Source organism: Saccostrea cucullata, unplaced genomic scaffold, assembly GCF_032062105.1.
Source record: "Saccostrea cucullata isolate Sc308-1 unplaced genomic scaffold, CSIRO_AGI_Scuc_v1 ctg128, whole genome shotgun sequence".
Classification (NCBI taxonomy): domain Eukaryota; kingdom Metazoa; phylum Mollusca; class Bivalvia; order Ostreida; family Ostreidae; genus Saccostrea; species Saccostrea cuccullata.
In genome coordinates, this window is record NW_026935471.1 from 255,264 (window position 1) to 274,696 (window position 19,433).

The 19,433-nt window shown below is 33.9% G+C and overlaps 1 protein-coding gene across 1 annotated transcript; it reads left to right on the forward strand.

The window, feature by feature from the left end:
* The first annotated feature begins 3,127 nt into the window (after positions 1-3,127).
* LOC134242948 (protein mono-ADP-ribosyltransferase PARP12-like) lies at positions 3,128-12,985 on the forward strand. The gene is made up of 7 exons (XM_062725152.1): positions 3,128-3,227; positions 3,706-4,668; positions 10,192-10,418; positions 10,531-10,761; positions 10,977-11,173; positions 11,562-11,777; positions 12,204-12,985. Exons 2-7 carry the CDS (start codon positions 3,723-3,725, stop codon positions 12,622-12,624), a joined length of 2,238 nt encoding a protein of 745 aa, XP_062581136.1. The 5' UTR covers positions 3,128-3,227; positions 3,706-3,722; the 3' UTR covers positions 12,625-12,985.
* Positions 12,986-19,433: the final 6,448 nt, after the last annotated feature.

Below are 19,433 nucleotides of genomic sequence, written 5' to 3' on the forward strand. Positions count from 1 at the left end.
TATTTGTAGCACTTCACATGAAAATAAAATTAGATAAAAAATTGTCTCGAAATTATTGAAACTAAGAATTTTGGGACGCGTTTGATTGGCATATTCTTGCTTTTTCACGAAGTCAACTTTATCTTTAATGCCCAAGAAAAAGAAAAATTTTCTTGTTTATTAATGAGAAATATTTCAAAAACTATAATCCAGAAAACTCAGAGTAGAAATGTGAGAAAGCAAAACCAACTCACCAGTATTGTCAGTCCGTGCTCAGTAATGTGTGATGATTTAAATTGAACACATCCATGAAACGAAAACTGTTTTTGTAAACAGGGCAATAGCTCTTATTATTGATTATTACATTTCACCGGGTGTGTTCCATTTTGGGTGATGATTTGAACAGATGTGAATCTAATTCATGATTATTTCATATTCACTATGGCATGTCATGACTTTCAATTTTTTGATAAAATTTTCAAACTTTCCCATGTTTTTCTATATGTCGCCTCATATGGACTCATCACCAAAACCTGAAGAACATGGTTTGATGAATAAACTTTAATCTACATTATCTGAGGATGCTTTCATGGAAACATGACCAATCATAACGGTATTTTTTCAGGAATTTTTTTTATGTATTACAATGTAAAATTTGATCACTGATAGTGGCTTTACCCTAACCGCAGAAGACATTATTGAACTTGAATTGGCACTTTGTCAGGAAGCTTTCATTTAAGTTTTGTCTTTTTTAGTGGTTCTTGAGATTTCTTAAAAATAAGTCACCCAATCTTTAGTATTAATTAATTATCTCCCCTTGGAAGAAGTCGTGAATCTACATTTCAATAAAATTTATCACGTTTACATGGCACGTTTGGTAGAAATTGGCTCAGAGGTTCTAGAGAAACATATGGAAATGTTTACGAGATAGGTGACAGTAGACAACATCGGCAGAAAACTGACAAATTCCGATCCAAAAAGCTCACTTGAGCTTTTGTCTCAGGTTTGCTTAAAAATTTACTAAGTCAATCTAGAGGAAAATCGATAGAAAGCTGTTTTTGATCTAGAAAGCTTACAACATCAATTTGCTCCGGTTACTAAAAATTGATAATGCCATATGTTGTCAGACATGCGATGCAATGTGCTGCATTTCAGAATAATGCCTAAAGATTTATCTATAGTAACAATCTTATACATGCAAAAGTGTCTGGGTCGATTCATTGAAATCAATATACAAGTCACTTGATTAAAAAACTGTTATGTAGACAGATATTCAGGGGAAAAGGAGGCGAGTCTACTATATTATTTCTTTACTTTATGACAATTTTATATCTTATAATTATATTTTGTTTAATGTTGCTTTTCTAAAAATTTATTCAATCTGACTGAAATCATTTAAACGATTTAGAAAAAATTGTTTGAACGATTTTTAAAATCGTTGGAACGATTTAGAAAATTGTTTAAGCAACGATTTTTTAAAACCGTTTGTACGGTTTTTTGAAATCATTTGTACGATTTAGAAAATCGTTTGTACGATTTTTATTACTTGCTATTACACGTAGAAGAAGCGTAGTAGAAAACCTTGCACAAGTAGGACAGCGTATCCACGCATAGTTTTAATGAATGATACGATGAAAAATTGATCAAGGGATATTTTAAGATGTGTTTCATTTTTTTTGGAAATTGCACAGATCCTTTCAAAAACTCACTGAGTCTTTGTTAGTGAACGAATGTTGAACAGGACAACAGCTAAGTTGGGACTGTTCAGACGTAAGAACAAATCCGACATAGGGGATGTAGCTCTTTTCATTGGGGAAACACTTGAGTCATGTGATCAATTGTGTGGATAAAGCTGGTGGTACTGGAAAGCTATTATGGCAGAAATTACCGTTTCTAAAGAAAATATTCGATGTCTTCTTCCTATACAAGATCCGGAGGGAGTGTGTTTAAGAAAAAGAAACAGACTAAGACGAAGATTGTACACGATCAAAGGTCCAAAATACGTATGGTACGTGGATGGATTATACAGTTATACAAGCGATCATAAAAACAATGTGAATGTAATTGGATATGATGGTTTACTAATTATAAAATTACAACAATATTAAAATACAGTTTAATTCACAAGATACAATTTATTATAAGTGTTTCTGTACCTGTTATAGTCAGCAGCGAATGGACTTCTCTATACTATAGCTTTACCAGGTTTCTTATCCAGTAAGCTTCTGTTCCGCATCAGAAGAAAAAAAATCGTACAAACGATTTGTCAAATCGCACAAACGATTTGAAAAATCGTACAAACGATTTAACAAATCGAACAAATGGTATAAATTCTGACAAGTGGTTAGAAACCGCATTTGTAAAAGCTTATCGACTTACCAAGTTACGTCTGTTAAGCCGATTTAACAAAACGTTCAAACCATTTTAAAAATCGTATAAACGATTTCTAAATCGTTCAAACGATTTCCTAAATCGTAAAAACGATTTAAAAAATTTTACAAACAATTTTTTAAAATTTTCTCTACATTGTCAATATGGCACGAATACGCCGTCGTTGTAAAGGGAGCAACGGGGATTTGATTTAGTCAGATAGAAGAATTACTTTTCCTTAAAAATATCTGCGCAGATTTAAATTCTGTAAAGAAATAACAATTTAGCTCTTTTATAACTATATATTAAGAAATTTCAAAGGGGGTGGGGGTGGGTGGGTATTGATTATTTCATTTTAGAAGCAAGTTCATTTTAGAATTAAATAAAGATTAAAGATAATATAGATTCAATCATGTGAATCCTGCTTCCATTTCAGAAGACAAGTCTTCTTTTTTGCGTAAAATGATATATATACCATAAATGATATACTGGACATACAAAGTACAACTAAAATGCATAATGAAATAAGCATAGTAATCCTTTTGGGGGGTTGTGACTTATTTTCATATTTTGCATTTACTTAAATGTTACGTATTTTCACATACGGTAAAGATTGATTACGACTATGTTGTTATAACTAGCAACAAATAATTCAAAACAAATAAGTCACAACAAATAAGTTTTAACAAATAAGTCATAACAAGTAAGTCAATGCCCTTCCAGGGCTTCCGTATATTAGCCCTAAATTATGTTCTAGTACATGTATGTTTACTTTCAAAAGAAGTTATCTCTTGCTTTGCCTTTATGTAATCACATGCAGGTATTTCACCTAACTTTTGTGTTATGGGCGTAAATTTTATATTTTCTCTTTCTGTCAGGTAAGATATCATGCACGTTATTTTGATGTGCTGTTAGCAGTTTTATTACCATTTTCGAAAAATAGACGTTATCTATTATAAACAGTTGAAAAACTGGTGCATTCCTTTAATCTTATGACTATGCAGTGATAAACTTATATACACACCTGTTCATCAATGTATATAGAGACAAAGTTTAGTTTCATTTCAACCTAGCAAATGAAAATGTGCAATTATTGCAATGTACATAAAATTGACTTGGAAGAATATTTATAATCAATATTCATATTTTTTTTATAAACTGCATCTTTAAGATTTATTTGTTTACCATGATATCACTGAGTTGTTTGCAACACATCTTTCATATACTTTTTAATTTTTGAAGAAAAAAAAATTAGAGAACAGAAACTGAATACCATAGTGTACAATCAAAGAGGATGATGGCTGAATGCTTTTTTCAACTCTAATTAACGCAGATATCTTCATATTTTTGATGCAGGTTAAACTAAAAGATACATGATGCACAGAAGTAAAAGCATGCCGTTTCTTCCAAACGTTTCAAGAAATAGAGGCAGGGGCCAGAGAAGGGGAAGAAGGAGAGGACCAGACTGGTCAAACCCCAGGGCCCAGTGTGCATGTGAGGAGAGTGACGATGAATCGTCCTCAAGCAGTGTTAGTGAGTATTCTCACCAGAGCCGTGTCGATGATTACTGTCACCAGACTAGACCCCTCAGAAGAAGCATGAGTCGAGATGAGGAGAGTTCTTCAGAATTACGCATTTTCGATTTTCTAGTAAAATCAGTTAGCGGAATTGTCAGTATTTTAAGATTAAAGGAGGACTTTTACCAAATACCATCTAATTTTGATGAGTGGATCTTGGACCCCAAAGAAAGGCTACTTGTCTTCAAACAAGAGCACTCGACTCCACTTTACATTGGGCCTTTCCTTCAGGAGGTCACGCTTTGTCCAGATCACATGGCACAAAATGGCATGTGTGACCGAGTGAACTGTAACCATTTTCATATTTGCCAATTCTATCTAAATGGTTGGTGCAGACTTGGATATAGATGCAGAAAAGGACACGGGTTTAACGATGCACATAATGGGAGATTAAAAGAAAAGCTTGGATTATCCAAATATATCGATAAGGAATTGAAAGTAATACTTATAAATAGATACCCTCAAGTATGTAACATTAGAAACTGCAATGGTGGGGAAGAATGTCCATATCTTCATATTTGTTACAACTTTATCAAAAATAGATGCAAAAGCGACCTCTGTGGTGAAGGACATTCATTTGAGACGCCACACAACAAGTGGGTTCTGTCAGTATACAGAATGGAGAAATGGCCAAAGAAAAATCTACCTTTGCTGAATGCTTTGATCAACAAGCCACAAAGACCACAAAAGTCACATTTTCTCCAGCTTACCAGTATTTCCTCTGCCGGTTGCAAAATTGAACGTAATTCTTCTTTATATGTTTTTGAAATAACATATATAATATTTTCCATTTAAAAAATGAACTTAGCCTAATCAATTTATCTCTCATGGGCAAAGAAATCAAGTGAGCTTTTCTGATCAAAGTATAAATGTATTCTGGCTGTCTGTCCCGGGAGTTGACAAAAATATTAACGATTTCGAGTTTGGTTCAACGGTGCTTTTCGGGAACCACAGGCTAAATTCGACGAAAGTTGACACACACTATCGTTTTTATGGCATAGAATCGTGAAATAGGAAAAAATAGTTTTAAAAATCTTGAATTTCTGATTGACAATATTTTTGTAGTTTAAATTTTTGGAGGTCAAGTCTTTTAACAATCTGTCGGAATTCCATGGATGCTAAAGAGGCCCCTTATTAGCAGACATATTTTTGCATTCACGTGAAGCAGAATTCATGCAAAAACTTACATTTTTCAAATGAAATCTGGATCCCAATGTAGTGTTAATATTTGTTTGATTAAGTGGTTTCACCCAGCTAGAAGGCTGATACAATGCATTATACATGTGAACAAAGAATTGATCATATTGTGAAGTCAAACTTCCTGAAGAGAAGTATGACAAAAATGGGTTCATAGTTCTTCATTCGAAAAAATCTTGAAATCTTTTAAAATCTAAGGCCAAAACTTTGGAGATGGGTGAACTTAGCGTGCAGAAAGCCCACTAGCTTCAGACGTATAAAAATCATATTCAAATTGTGAATTTAGTATCTAGAGTAAAGTTCTTATCATAGTTCTTTTTTTAAGAAATCATGAGATACAAAAAGTTTTGAGGAAATTTTTTTAATTAAGGTCTTCCGTTTCAGACGGAAGACCTTATAGTGATTGTACTGTTTCTTTTTATTATTATTATTATTTTTTTTTTCCCCTTTTCTTGTAAGACGAATTTCTCAGAGATGGCTGGGCGGATTTTCTTGAAATTTTCAGGGATGGTGCAGAATGTAAATACGCTCAGACGTTTTTTTCATTTTTTCAAAATTCACTTCCGGTCGTCAGATTTGTCCGATTTCCGTTTTTTTCAGAAATATTTTGTCATAGTCATATCTCAGAAACGGTAAGAGATTAAGACACCAAACTTATATGAGTAATAGGTCTTGATAAGTAGGCGAGCCCAATTGGGTTTCCGGCGTCACTTCCGGTCGTCACAGGAAGTGATCCAAGAAATCGAAAATTTCAACTTTTCTTTACTGAAACTTTTTTTGCATCACATTATAGCATCTTATTTGTAGTTTCGAAATCTGTCAGTCCCACCGGAAACAAAAACGACAACTTCCGGTTATAAGAGAAAAACTGCATATTTTGAGTATTTTTCTTTCCCATAAATGTTTTTTATAGATAAAGTATTTGTAATGATTTTTGGGTATGTTATTAAGACTACAAATGTCTACAGTAACGTCAAATATCTTTTTAAAATTCACTTCCGGTCGCGTGATTATCTGTCCTCAAAATGAGAAGTTATCACAGCGAGATCTCGTAAACGGTAAGAGATTAAGACACCAAACTTATATAAGTGGTAGATCTTGATAAGTAGGCAAATTCAGTTGGGATAAGATCGTCAGCCGTCACTTCCGGTCGTCACAGGAAGTGATCCAAAAAATCAATTTTTAACTTTTCTTTCATGAAACTTTTTTTGCATCACATTATAACATCTTATTTGTATTTTTGAAATATATCAGTCCCACCGGAAACTAAAACGACAACTTCCGGTTATAAGAGAAAAACTACATAATTTGAGTATTTTTCTTTCCCATAAATATTTTTTATACATAAAGTATTTGTAGTGATTTTTAGATATTTTATATAGACTGCTTATGTCTACAGTAAAGTCAAATATCTTCGTAAAATTCACTTCCGGTCGCGTGATTTTCTGTCCTCAATATGAGAAGTTATCACAAAGAGATCTCGGAAACGGTAAGAGAAACGCCAAACTTGAACGAGTAATAGATCTTGATAAGTAAGGAAACTCATAAGGGTTAAGATCGTTCGCCGTCATTTCCGGTCGTCACAGGAAGTGATCAAAGAAATCAGAAATTTCAAGTTTTCTTTTTGGAATACTTCTCGGCATCCTATTATTGCATCTTATTGGTTATTCTGATATCTGTCCGTCCCACCGGAAACAAAAACGGCAACTTCCAGTTATGAGAGAAAAACTGCATAAATTGAGTATCATGCTATCCCATAAATATCTTTTATAGAAAGAGTATTTGAAATGATTTTAGAACATGTTATTGAGACTGCAAATGTCTAGAGTAGCTGCAAATATCTGTTAAAAATTGACTTCCTGTCTCATGATTTCCTGTCCTGAAACTGAGTAGTTAACATAGCCAGATCTTGGTTATGGTAACACATCAAGACACTAAACTTATATGAATAATAAACCTTGACGAGTAAACAACAGATATAGGGATAAATGTCTCCGCCGTCACTTCCGGTCGTCACAGGATGTGATTTTTTTTCAATACTTTATTGCATCTATTTAGTAGTTTTGAAATGTGTCAGCTCCACCAAAAATAAAAATAAAAACAACGAAAACTTCCAATTATAAGAAATAAAACTACACCAAGGTCAAAAGGTCAAGGTCATTGGAAAAGTATTTACATTGCTTTTATATGCCACATGACCTTGACCTTTGAGTTTGATGTTTGACCTTGACCTTTGACCTTGACCCTTACTCAAGAGTTTTTTTTAATCATATTTAGCTTGATACAGCTTCAAGTGTTAAAGTCGAGTTTAAAAGGTTTTTGGATGAGCCTGACCTTTGACCTCGATAAATGACCTTGACCTTTGACCCCATTGACCCTAAGGTCACAATCCAGCTTGAGTCCGTGGGGGTGTTTACATCTCTCGCTTTTACAAATTCTTATAACCCCCCCCCTTTTTCTGTTTTTTTAAAAATCAATAGGAACCTAGAAAAATTTTCTACAGTTCAAACGACGCCACAGATCGACATGAAATTTAAGGATTGCAGTAGAAGACACATCAAAGAAAGTGCCCTGAGTGTGTAACAGTGAGTCTCTGAAGTATATAATGAAATTCTAATGAATATAGGCAACAACTACATTTTTTCTGTCTGAAATTTAGGTGCTGACGAGCATGAAAATTAATTAAAGCTTGTATTGGGTATTTCTTCACTTTTTGTCAATAACATTCGATTCTCCTGCTCAAATACGAAATTTTAATACCAAGTATTCTTGATCTCCTTTGTATGTAGAGTTTATTTCAATTTTATTTACATTGAATATTAACTGAATGAATCTAGGAAATAGCGATGTTTTCCTATCAAATCAATTTCCACGCAATTTATATAGGTTAGATATATTACAGTTATCTCGCTTTCTACGATTGTGGAGTTGAGAAAATGCCCATGACTCACAAATTATGTCAACAAATTACATGTAATGTGCTTATTAAAGTGCACATGTACCAAAAATGCACCCCGGGACTACCCAGATTTGGGTATGTTTTTCCGAGCAGGGTAACACACCCAGTATTCTGTAACTCAATCTATGCCCTAAAAAAATATTCATTAATTGATATGTTGTCATTAACCTTCCCTCTGAGAAACACACCTTCTTCTAAGGCCTACGGCTTTTCAGCTGATTTTCCTCTGCAACTGACCACGTGTGTTAGTTTCGCACTTACAGCTCTGTATATGCTAAGTGTCATAGTAATACCTACATGTTTCAGCAAGCACTCTGATTCACTGCAAACGTGTCCTATAATTACTCTAATCATTTTTCTACATACAATATCACATCAAACAGCCAATATCTCAGTTTTTTAAGAAATTTGACCGGGACTTTACTACGAAACTATTTCTTTCACTACGAAACTATTTCCTTCAACCTTAAAAATAATAAGCTTACAAAATCCCTTTAATGTTGTGGAACTCGATGGTTCAGTGGTGAGCGTGTCCGACTATCATATTAATGGTTTTGGGATCGAGCCCAGATGGAGGAACTTTTTTTTTTTTTTTTTTTTTTTGCATTTTGTCTATTTTTTTTTTTTGTCTGTTTTTTTTTAAATAGAAAAATATCCTTCTTACAGATAAAAAGAGAAGAACGGAAGACCTTATTTGTTGCTGTAGCAACAAGAGTTTCTAGTTAAAATTTATTTTTCTATAAAAAAAAGTGATATCCATTAGGTTCGAACCCTGGCAATAAAAATTCTGAGTTGCATTCTCTTTTGAGACTAGCACGCTAAGCACTACGCTACACAAGTTCTGATGAAGTGTGACATTTAAATCATTTTGTAATATGACCATTGACTTAAGGACTTCAAGTGTTTCTTGAAAAGATACGAAAGTTATGATATAAAATTATATTCATGTATTAAGGTATAGTGGGTCTTTGCTCTATAATTTTGGAAACCTAAATATGTATGTTTGTATAAAAACTTTGAGGATTAACGTTCAAAAAAATGGAGCGAAGACCCACTCGTATCGAAAAAGTGTTATAGTGTGAAAAAATGACTCGTTTTGTCCTCTTTCGTGTATGTACAGTATTTCATAGACAAAGAAGTTCAACCTTCATGAGATTTGTGCAAGTTGTAGAGATTTTACATAAAGTATACTTTAATGTTAGATGAAATATTAAGGAAATTTTTTAATCATTGAAATTTAATTTTTCACCTTCATGTTTGTTGCGCTATGGGTTTATCTCACGTCATGTTCACCCATGTCCTTTTAAAGTGCATGGACACAGATTTGAAGTTAATATTTTCTGTATAATATCACGACTTATATATTTTAATAGCATTTCACACTATATTATATTAAAAATTTTATTGCACTTTAAAATTATTGAAACTTCAAATTTTTGGATGGGTTTGATCATAACTTTCTTGCACTCTAACAAATTTTATTTTTATTTTTAATACTTAGGAAAAGTGGCAATCTAGTTGTGTATAAATGAAAATATTAAAGCTATAATCCAGAAAATTCAGATTAGAAATGTTCGGCAGCAAAACATACACACAGTACATTGTCAGTCCGTGCAGTTGTGGTGAACAAACTTTAACAATTAAGCGCACCCGGTGAATCACAAACATCAACAATAACAGAGCTCGTGCCCTGTTTACAAAAACTGTGTACGTTTCACGGGTGTGATCAATTTGCTAAACTCTGTGCATAACACTAAGCGCGGAATGAGGATACTTGTGAACGGGTTTCCCTTTCTAAAATTTCTACTCTGAATATAATCATTTTTCACTATTAAAGTCTTAATATTTTTCATTAATACACAACCAGATTGCCAATTTTACTACGTATTAAGAATAAAAGCAAAATTTGTGAGAGTGCAAGGAAGTGTCAATCAAACCCATCCAAAAATTTGAAGTTTCAATAACTTTAAGATGCAATAACATTTTAATATATTTTTGTGTGAAATGCTATTAAAATTTATGTCTTGATATTATACAGAAAATATTAACTTCAAATTTGTGTCTATGCACCTTTAAGGAAAATTCACCTCTTGATATTCTTTTTACTAGAGGAACAGTCATCAGAAAGTGTGAAGAGATTGGATGCCCATAAGAGACACATTTGTTTGAGTCGTTTGACAGGGGGCTGTCAGGAAAGGGACTGTGATAAACACCACACTACCCTCCCCTACCTCTGGCAAATCCGCATCTATGGAGAATGGTTCAGCTTTGACGATGAAGAAAACCAGAAACTGGAACAAAGCTATTGTGATTTACAGGACATGGCAATCGCAAAGGTACCCTCTGATCATATTTTAAAGTTAAATGTTTTGAAAAGAAAGTCTTCTTTGAGAATCAACTACCTTCATTTCATTTTTGACGGAGGTGATTTGTATTATATTGACTCAGATTATGGCTCGGAAGGAGAGTTTCGAAATCAGGGTGCATTTTGCTAAAGATTATGGAATCATTGAAAAATCTGCTGGAAAACCTCTGAACACATCTTGTCCCTTGGAAACAAGACGCCTATCTTCTTCTTCGTTTGCCACGGAAGACTCGCCTCTGACATCGGGTTCCTTCCACACTCAGTGGAGGTGGTACTTCTTAGATGACTTTCGGCGCTGGATTCTGTACGAAAAGGTAATACAGTCAATTACATAAATTATCGAATAGGCAACATTTTTTATGACATTTGCGATATATTTCTTGTGTGTTTACTCAAAGGAATATATTGCTATACATAAAATCGTAATTCTGGACTGATATTTAAAAATTTGAAAATTAAAAAGGAATGCACTAAACTCTTGTACCATATTTAACTTACTGGAAAAAAGAAAATCTTTTATCGTTAATAGGATGAATTTCAATACACACTAGAGAAGAAATACGTAATGGGACAAAAGAATTACCTGTTCACACGACGAAATCACAGACACCAATACAGAATTGAATTTGTCGACTGGACACAGCTAAACTATGTCACCTCAAAACTTCGCTTGGTTGCAAGACGACCAAAATTTGTTTGCCTCTCTAATGTTTTGACGAAGTCATTGTAAGTAAGCTGGTCAATTCTTTGTATCAATTGTCCTCTTATAGCACACTAATTTATAAGAACTTGCATACAGTCTGAAAACTTCTATACATAGTACATTATAATCTATGCAATTCCTGCTAAACATGGTTATACATTCATTTGTATTTAAATATTTCTGATTCAAGAATTCATGTGCTCTCCAAAGTGTCATCAAGATGAGTAAACCAACAGCATTTCTATGATGTTCAGCTGTTTTGTACAGTGATTCCTTTTTCATACTAGAAAGAATGATTTATCTTATGCCAAACTATCTTTTGGTTTTTCTATATTTTCTTTCGTTTTAATTTTCAACCAAAATAAGATTTCATATAACGTTATTTTTCATAATTACCCACTCTTATTCCAGTCCTAAGTTTCTGAAGATACGTGCACCTGAACCATATCCTCAGTTATGGAATCCAGTGGATATAACGCACGACTTTGAATGGGTTGACCTAGATAAAACAACGCCAGAATTCAAAGAGATAAAAACGTCATTCTTCGAGACACTTTCTGAAAAACGTTTTCAGATCTGCAATATCTACCGCATTCAGAATCTGGTTCTTTGGAAAGAATATGAAATGTAAGTTTTCATTTTTGTAAGCTTTTAATTATAATGATGTATTAGATGTTTTTGTACATAAATTAATTTTTAATTATATTTGATAACAAATAAGTACCGACATTTAAACCAAAACACATTGTCACTTTTGTCAGTTGTTGATTTTTGATACTCAGTAATCATCCATGATGTGTACAGTAAATTCGAAACATAAAGAATATAAAAGTGTATAAGAAGAATCTGTCATCCAACAGAATATAGACGTTGTGTATTCATAGTCTGAATTTATTTACCTTTTTGGACTACGTATCTCCAAATTGACCATGCATATCCTCTGATTTTACAATATTGTGATCGCTTTCTACCTAATTATGTACAGTGCTAGAATGTTTGCAAATTGTTAGGACTGTCTCTTATTGTGAACGTGTTTCAACTGAATTTTTGCAGGAAAAAAGCAAATATGGAAAGAGTACTTGCTACGAAGGATGGTAGTGTTGATGAGAGAAGCCTGTTTCATGGCACTGATTGCGTTGACACTTGTTACGGTATCTGTACCAACAATTTTGATTTCCGACTCAGCGGGAAAAATGCAACTGTATATGGGAAAGGATCGTACTTTGCAGTATCAGCTGCTTACAGTAATTCATACACAGGAGGGTGTACTCGCTATATGTTTAAAGCCAGAGTTCTGATTGGGAAATATACTCTGGGGAGAGAAGGCATTAACTGCCCTCCGACTATCCCTAGACAAGGACACAAGAGATACGATTACTGTGTTGACAATATCAGAAACCCTTCAATTTTTGTTATTTTTGACAGGAACCAGTGCTATCCAGAGTTTCTGATTGCATATAAAGAATTCAAATGAAGGGTTGCTTGTGATATACTGTAAAGTATTTCAGTTGATTGCTCATTGTATATTGTAAATGTATATTAATTGGCATTTCAAATGTTTGGAAACTGATTTTTCCCCCAAAAAATGGATGGATATGATTTATCTTTTCTGAAAGTGCATGATTTTTCATATACAAACTGTTAAATAATTATTAAGCTATTTTACGATCTATGCACTAATTGATCTAGCGGAAGCCGCTTTCCGCGAAAGGCGCAAAATAAAATACACAGCCAAATCTGATGGTGTCTGGTGAAATGAAATGCAAGGAAATTGTAGATATCTTGCAAGACACAATCCTCACATGTAATTTGTCATAATAAACAATTTGTTTTTCTATTGTTGGTTTTGATTTGACAGTGCATTAATAACATTTATTACATACTTAATAAATACAGGATTTTTGCATATATGCGATATGGCTGACGTCACAATAGCCGTATCAGCCCTGCAGGGCTGATATGGATTTGCGGGGCTGATATAGGTTATCAGCCCTGCAGGGCTGATACGGATCAATATCACACCCCTAGTAAATTAAACCTAAAAAAAACTAGTACTTGTGATTATACACGTATTTTGGGGGTTACATAATTCTCTTAATTTTGACTTTTGAATGTAAAGATAATCTAACTGATAAATAATAGATTATTTTAAAATTTCTGATTGAGGACATTTGAAATAGAAGAACATGCAGAAACAAACCGAAACTGTATGAGACAATAGACTGTGTACATTTTAAGAAGTCCGTGCATGATTGTTTACTTATTTAAGGAATGAATTTAATAGCTACCCATTTTATACGGTATAAACTGGGTTGGGGCAGTTTACGCTTTATAAACCGCGAAGCGGTTTATAAAGAAGCGTAAACTGTTTCATGGCACTGATACCGCATAAAATGGGTAGCTATTGAATTCATTGCTTATAATTTAATTTTCATTCATTCGCTGTAAGAAAAAAAGATAATATTATTGTTCTAATAAAATGACTTCAACTTGTTCAAAATTTGAATGTAACGTCAGGCGGATTGATACGTTTTTGACGCACGTCATTGTGACGTAGGCAACCCATTTTATACGATATAAAATAATTTTTTATCCAATCAAATACATCGTTACAACCATAATTAAATTATTTTCTTCTCCACTTAATGTGTTCTGTATTTTTTATTACTAAGTATGTAATAAATATAATAAAACATACCCTTTTCCACATCACATCCTGTATCAGCCCTCGACCAATATCAGCCCTCGGGCCTTCGGCCCTCTGGCTGATATTTTCTCAGGCTGATACAGGATGTGATCGGAAAAGGGTATGTATTATTCTCTATATATTTATATGTGAAGTGTCAAGTAAGCTGTATTTTCATCATCAGAACCAGATATATATATACTGAAAGGAAAAAGAAACGCATATTTTACTTTTAAATTAAATTAAAACTATTATTTCGAAAATCTTTTCCAGTATTGTTATCAAACGTTGTAATTCATCTTTAATCTACAAGTTACCAAAATCTTGTGTGACTTTGACTGATAATTCCTGAGATATTGAAATTGATATGTCGTTACCCCCAAAAATTAAAATAAAAATTCTCATCATCTCCCTTGCACATTGGTAACAACCTTGATTTTCCTGTTTATTGAGTTCACCAGAGCATTTATCTTTCTCATATGATTATTGTTCAACCCTTCCGACAATAGTTTTAATGATTGAGAGTAGCTGTATTATTCCAAAGCCAACAGATCCCCCGCCAAATGAGTGCCACGAATTTTCGTTTTAGGATGGAAATTACAGAATCCAGCTGGTTTTGTACACGTAATTTTGTGAGAAAGTTGGACAAAATTGTCTTACATTTTCCGAGTGTAAGCATGCTAAAAACATTACGCACACGACGCGAACGTGCGCGCGTGAGAGTAAAATCGACGTAAAAGTTGCCAAGCTGCAGACCAAATTAGAGCAGAGAATTTTTCAATTTTAGGGTGAAAATATTGGTATGATAGTTTGCTGTATAAATATCGGTTTCAGTGATAACACCTTGACAACAACCGAGGTGACATGATGAAAAGCCCTGTCTTGATGTGACGTTGTTACGCGTCAACATCACCGCCATCGTTGGTTGGAAACCTTTTAATTTACTCTCTGACAACTGAAAAACCCTTTTTTGTTGAAAAGTTTAACACAAACTGCACAGCAACATCTTGTTGCCTTTTCATTCACTTACGCAATTCAGTTACTGGAACCAGTGTAACTTCCGTCAGCCATACCATGATTGCACGAAATTTATACTGATTTCAAATGCGGAAAACGATGTCTATAACTCCAATGCATCGATTTTTTATTAGCACCAGAAAATGTGATCATAAAATTTTCATCATCAACATGCACGTGTTTTTGGCTTTTATCATTTCCCCTACGTGACGCCATACATTTCATGGTTGATAATTTTGACCAGCAATTTTAGTGCACAGTAATCAAAATACACATTTGACAAATTTTCATAATTTTCGGCCATATAGTTAAATATATTTCGATATTATGCTATTATGCGTTTCTTTTTCCAGATATATATAGTTCTGTTTGTATATAAAATGACTTCCATCAAAAAGATGCATGTGTTTCTGTTTGACAATATCTATGTGGTTTTTGGAATCCATGTATTTCAACAGTCTTTTGGAATTCCCATGGATACCAATTGTCTCTGTTATTAGCAGACCTACTTTTGTATTCATATGAAGCAGAATTTGTGCAAAATCTTATGCGTGAAAAGAAGAAAACACTTGCTGTGGCCTTCAACTCGACTTTTAGATATATATCGACGACGTACTGTCAATAACTATGGTAATTTCTATTCCTACGTCGATACGATATATCCTGGTGAGCTTGAGATAAAAGATACCACAGAGTCTAACACATCTGTTTCATATTTGGATATTTTACTTGAAAAATACGTTAATGATAATCAACAAGCAAGCTATAATTATGATAAATGTGATGACTTTAACTTTTCTATCGTCAACTTCCCTTACTTATGCAGCAATATACCTTCATCGCCTGCATATGGAGTGTATAATATATGTCAGTTGATTTGATACGCAAGAGCGTGCTTTACGTATGAACAATTTATAAAACGAGGTAAATTATTGACAAGCAAGTTGATGAAACAAGAATATCAGCAGTCTCGTTTAAAGTTATCATTTCGTAAGTTCTATGGTCGATACAATGACCTTGTCAGCAAATACAATTTATCATTGAGTCACATTCTGACTGACGTTTTTCATACCAATTTTGTTAGTCCATTATTTATACACTGAATTGACGTCGGATTTTTCCGTTATTTTCCTATCATGACAAGGAGCACACTGCGGGTGTGACCGGTCAGCAGGGGATGCTCACTCCTCCATGGCACCTGATCCCACCTCTGATGTTTCAGAGGTCCGTGTTTGCTCTGCTCCTATTTTGTATTGTTTTATGGACTTTGATATTGAATGCTGTTCCTTATCTCCATATCCTTCCACAAATCACATTTGCTGGTGGACACCCCCCTCCCCTTCTAATTATGCAACCAGAGTCCAAGGATATTTTTATTTGAAATTTCTGTAACATCAACTTACCTGTGAGTAGAATGTCTTGCTTTAAAAATATTGATCGTACTCAGGGCATGCTCTTGAGTAGCAAATAAGTTGGAAGATAAACTCTATAAGCAAGGATAGTAAAGTCATAGTGAATCCATCACCTTTGTCATATAATTTAGTTTTAAATTAAAATGTTGCTTTTATAATCTAATGTCATTAAAACATCCAAATAAGAAAAAGACGTGGCAGACTCTGTGGTGTCTTTTATTTCAAGTTCACTAGGATTTATCGAGTCGACATCTAAATGAAAATAGCTATTGTTAAACAATAAAACATGTTCGATGTATTTGACTATCGAATTTATTGAAAGCCACAACAGGTGTTTTCCTCTTTTCATGAAAATTCTCATGAATATTGTGAATTAATTCCGCTCCTTAAGAATATAAAAACAGGTCAGCTGAGAAAAGTAGCAAAATTAGTACCCATTGGAATTTCAACAGTTTGTTGGAAAGCTTAGTTTGTTCTAATCAATAAAATGTTAAACAGACAGGGCATAATAGTCCAATCCACACTTTACAGAAGTTGTGTTCCTTTGCGGGTCAACCAAAAGATCAAAAGGTGAAGTGACATTTATCCTCTTTATGCTACCAAACATTTGGGCAGGCTCCAATGAATCCACGTTAAATTGTTTTCGTTTAATGCTTGGGTAGCCCCACCTTGGGACAATCCGTATACATTTTGCAACGACTATTTCCCAGTCAAATGACAAAGTTACAAACCTGTAAAACTACAAAGGCTACTGTAAGAATTCAGTGGGATTTTTCCCCAAAATGGCGGCTAAGGAACGTAAATTTTGGAAAGTGTGGATTCAACTTATATTGATAAAATAAAATCGACTCGAAAATTCAGCATTGGTGATTCTATGGATTTGGTCACCTACCTACCGACCCTGAGCTATGAGAGGGTTACAACTATCACGTTTATTATACTATTATGAAATTTTAATTAAATGAAATGATTGTCTATTTTGAAATAGACCTCGTGGCCCTCTTAGGTAATTATATACTCTAAATAAACAATCATTTCAATTATTCTTTGGAAAGCCATAATGATAAACTATTAATCACTGTAAATAAGAGGAAAGTGTAAAATATTACAGTTCTCATGTAGGCTTGGACTTTCAGTAAGACGTGGCTTTCTCGGCGCTACGTAATGGCGAATACTAGTAGATTCTTATTGGTTAAGAAATTAATAACATCAGGATTTTTAAATTGTTGTTGACAACGATGAGACGACTTATGTCCCACCTCTGTGCCGTGAGATAACTTTTAATTGGCTATTTACCACACCAGTTGACATTCGGTCGAATTTCTATTCTATGTATATTTCAACAATGAAGGAAAGCTGTGTAAATTTCAGAAGCTACAATGTAATTAGGTAACGTCGAGAATACCACGCCTTACTGAAAGTCCAAACTAAATTCGAAATGGTCCTAAGAATAAATATTTACATTCGTTGTGTTTCTCTACTAAGCAAACTGAAATTGATTTCAAAAACATATTTGTTTATAGTACTCACGCTTAACACGTAGTATAAACTCACGCTCAACTCGTAGAAACTCGCGCTACTCACAATGAGGCTACGGCGACGTTAGTAAAAATGCAACGATATAGGACAGCGAGAAATTCAAATATTGAGTATATTTTTGGTGATTTCAAACATGTAAAATGAAATATAAGGAATGTTTTTTAAAAGTTTTGTGTGAGATATTGGTGTGTGAATCACACAGACTTTCACGTCCCTCTGTAAACTTTTAACATTTTCAACTTCTTCTCAAGAACTACTGAAAGGTCAAGTCCCCTTCAAAGGGGAGTTAAGCAAGTAGAGTGCACGTGGGGTCATTAAAAAATCTGATGAAGAAGAACCTATGTACCATAAAATGGGACTTATGTAGAAGCCTCCTGGTTTAGTGTAGATTATAAATTGTTCAAATCATGACCCCTTGGGTAAGGTGGGACCTCAGTAGGGAATCCTTTAAAAATTGAAATCAAATGAAGAGGAAATCTTTAAATATCTTCTAAAGAAACACGGGGTCAGAAAAGCTGAAACTTATGTGAAAGCATCCTTGGGAAGTTAAGATTCTAAATTATTCAAACCATGACCTCAGGGGAGGATTGGATTGCAAGGTTGAAATATGGTGAAGAACGGCAAGTTACTCAGGTGAGTGTTAATTGTGGCAAATAGGCCTCATGTTTGGACAGGGGTATGTCAGAATTTCTTAACCTTCTCTTAATAAACCTTAGACATGATAACAGAATCATGAGGTTAACTCACTGGTCTCATTTTTACAAACATATCTTGTAAACTCATCAAGTCTCTTGGTCATGAAACCCACAGCATGAGATTGATGAGCCCATGATGTGTGGTGGCTCAGACCCATTAGACATGAGGGCAATGGTAAGAATCTCATATCTAAGGCTTCTTAGCTGTTCACTCTGAAATCACGTTAATTTGTGTTTATGAGGTATTGTAAATTTGAAGATTGTAAACATGAACCAACGAATGAAAATGAGATTAAGCTCCGCCCATTGTGTGACGTAAGCGGTCCAACATCTCATCGGCCGGTGTAACGACGAAAAGTGAAGTGACCAGGGGGTCCGTAGAAAAATGACCCCGGGTCAATATTCTACGACAAGTAGGGTCATTTTTCGACTGTAAAAAAACATTCCAGACCAGTAATTCTACGACTCCACACACGTTGAAAAATGACCCCCATAGAAATTTGATCCCCTACTTTTTTATCTATAAAACCTTATATATGTGTCTCCTGATATTTTTTCATACTTTCAAATGCAAGTAGGGGGATTTTTTTAAATATACTTTAATCCTTTCCAATATATATTTGATTGCATATCTGAACATTAGCATCACAATCAATGTATCTGGTATGGATTTATTTTTGGCTTGCAGAATCCCAATGAATATTTATTCATTGAGGAACATAAATTTATGATTATATTTTTGGGTGTCTTTTTATCAAGGTTTAAAAGGTTTTGTTCCGAAAATGGCATTATATATTTCTGATAACCATAAACTTTGAAATTTTTTACAAATCCAAAACGCAGCACAAAAGCAAGAAGAGCAACGTTAATTAACTATATAAATTCAATTCCCTTGGCTCATACTTTTAAACAAACATACATATATACATCTTTA

Excerpts from the sequence above, each read along its gene's own strand:
- LOC134242948 (XM_062725152.1), top strand. The coding sequence starts at position 3,723 with ATGATGCACAGAAGTAAAAGCATGCCGTTTCTTCCAAACGTTTCAAGA. Across the intron at positions 10,762-10,976 it reads GCTGGATTCTGTACGAAAAG|GATGAATTTCAATACACACT; the intron begins GTAATACAGTCA and ends TATCGTTAATAG. Across the intron at positions 11,778-12,203 it reads CTTTGGAAAGAATATGAAAT|GAAAAAAGCAAATATGGAAA; the intron begins GTAAGTTTTCAT and ends GAATTTTTGCAG.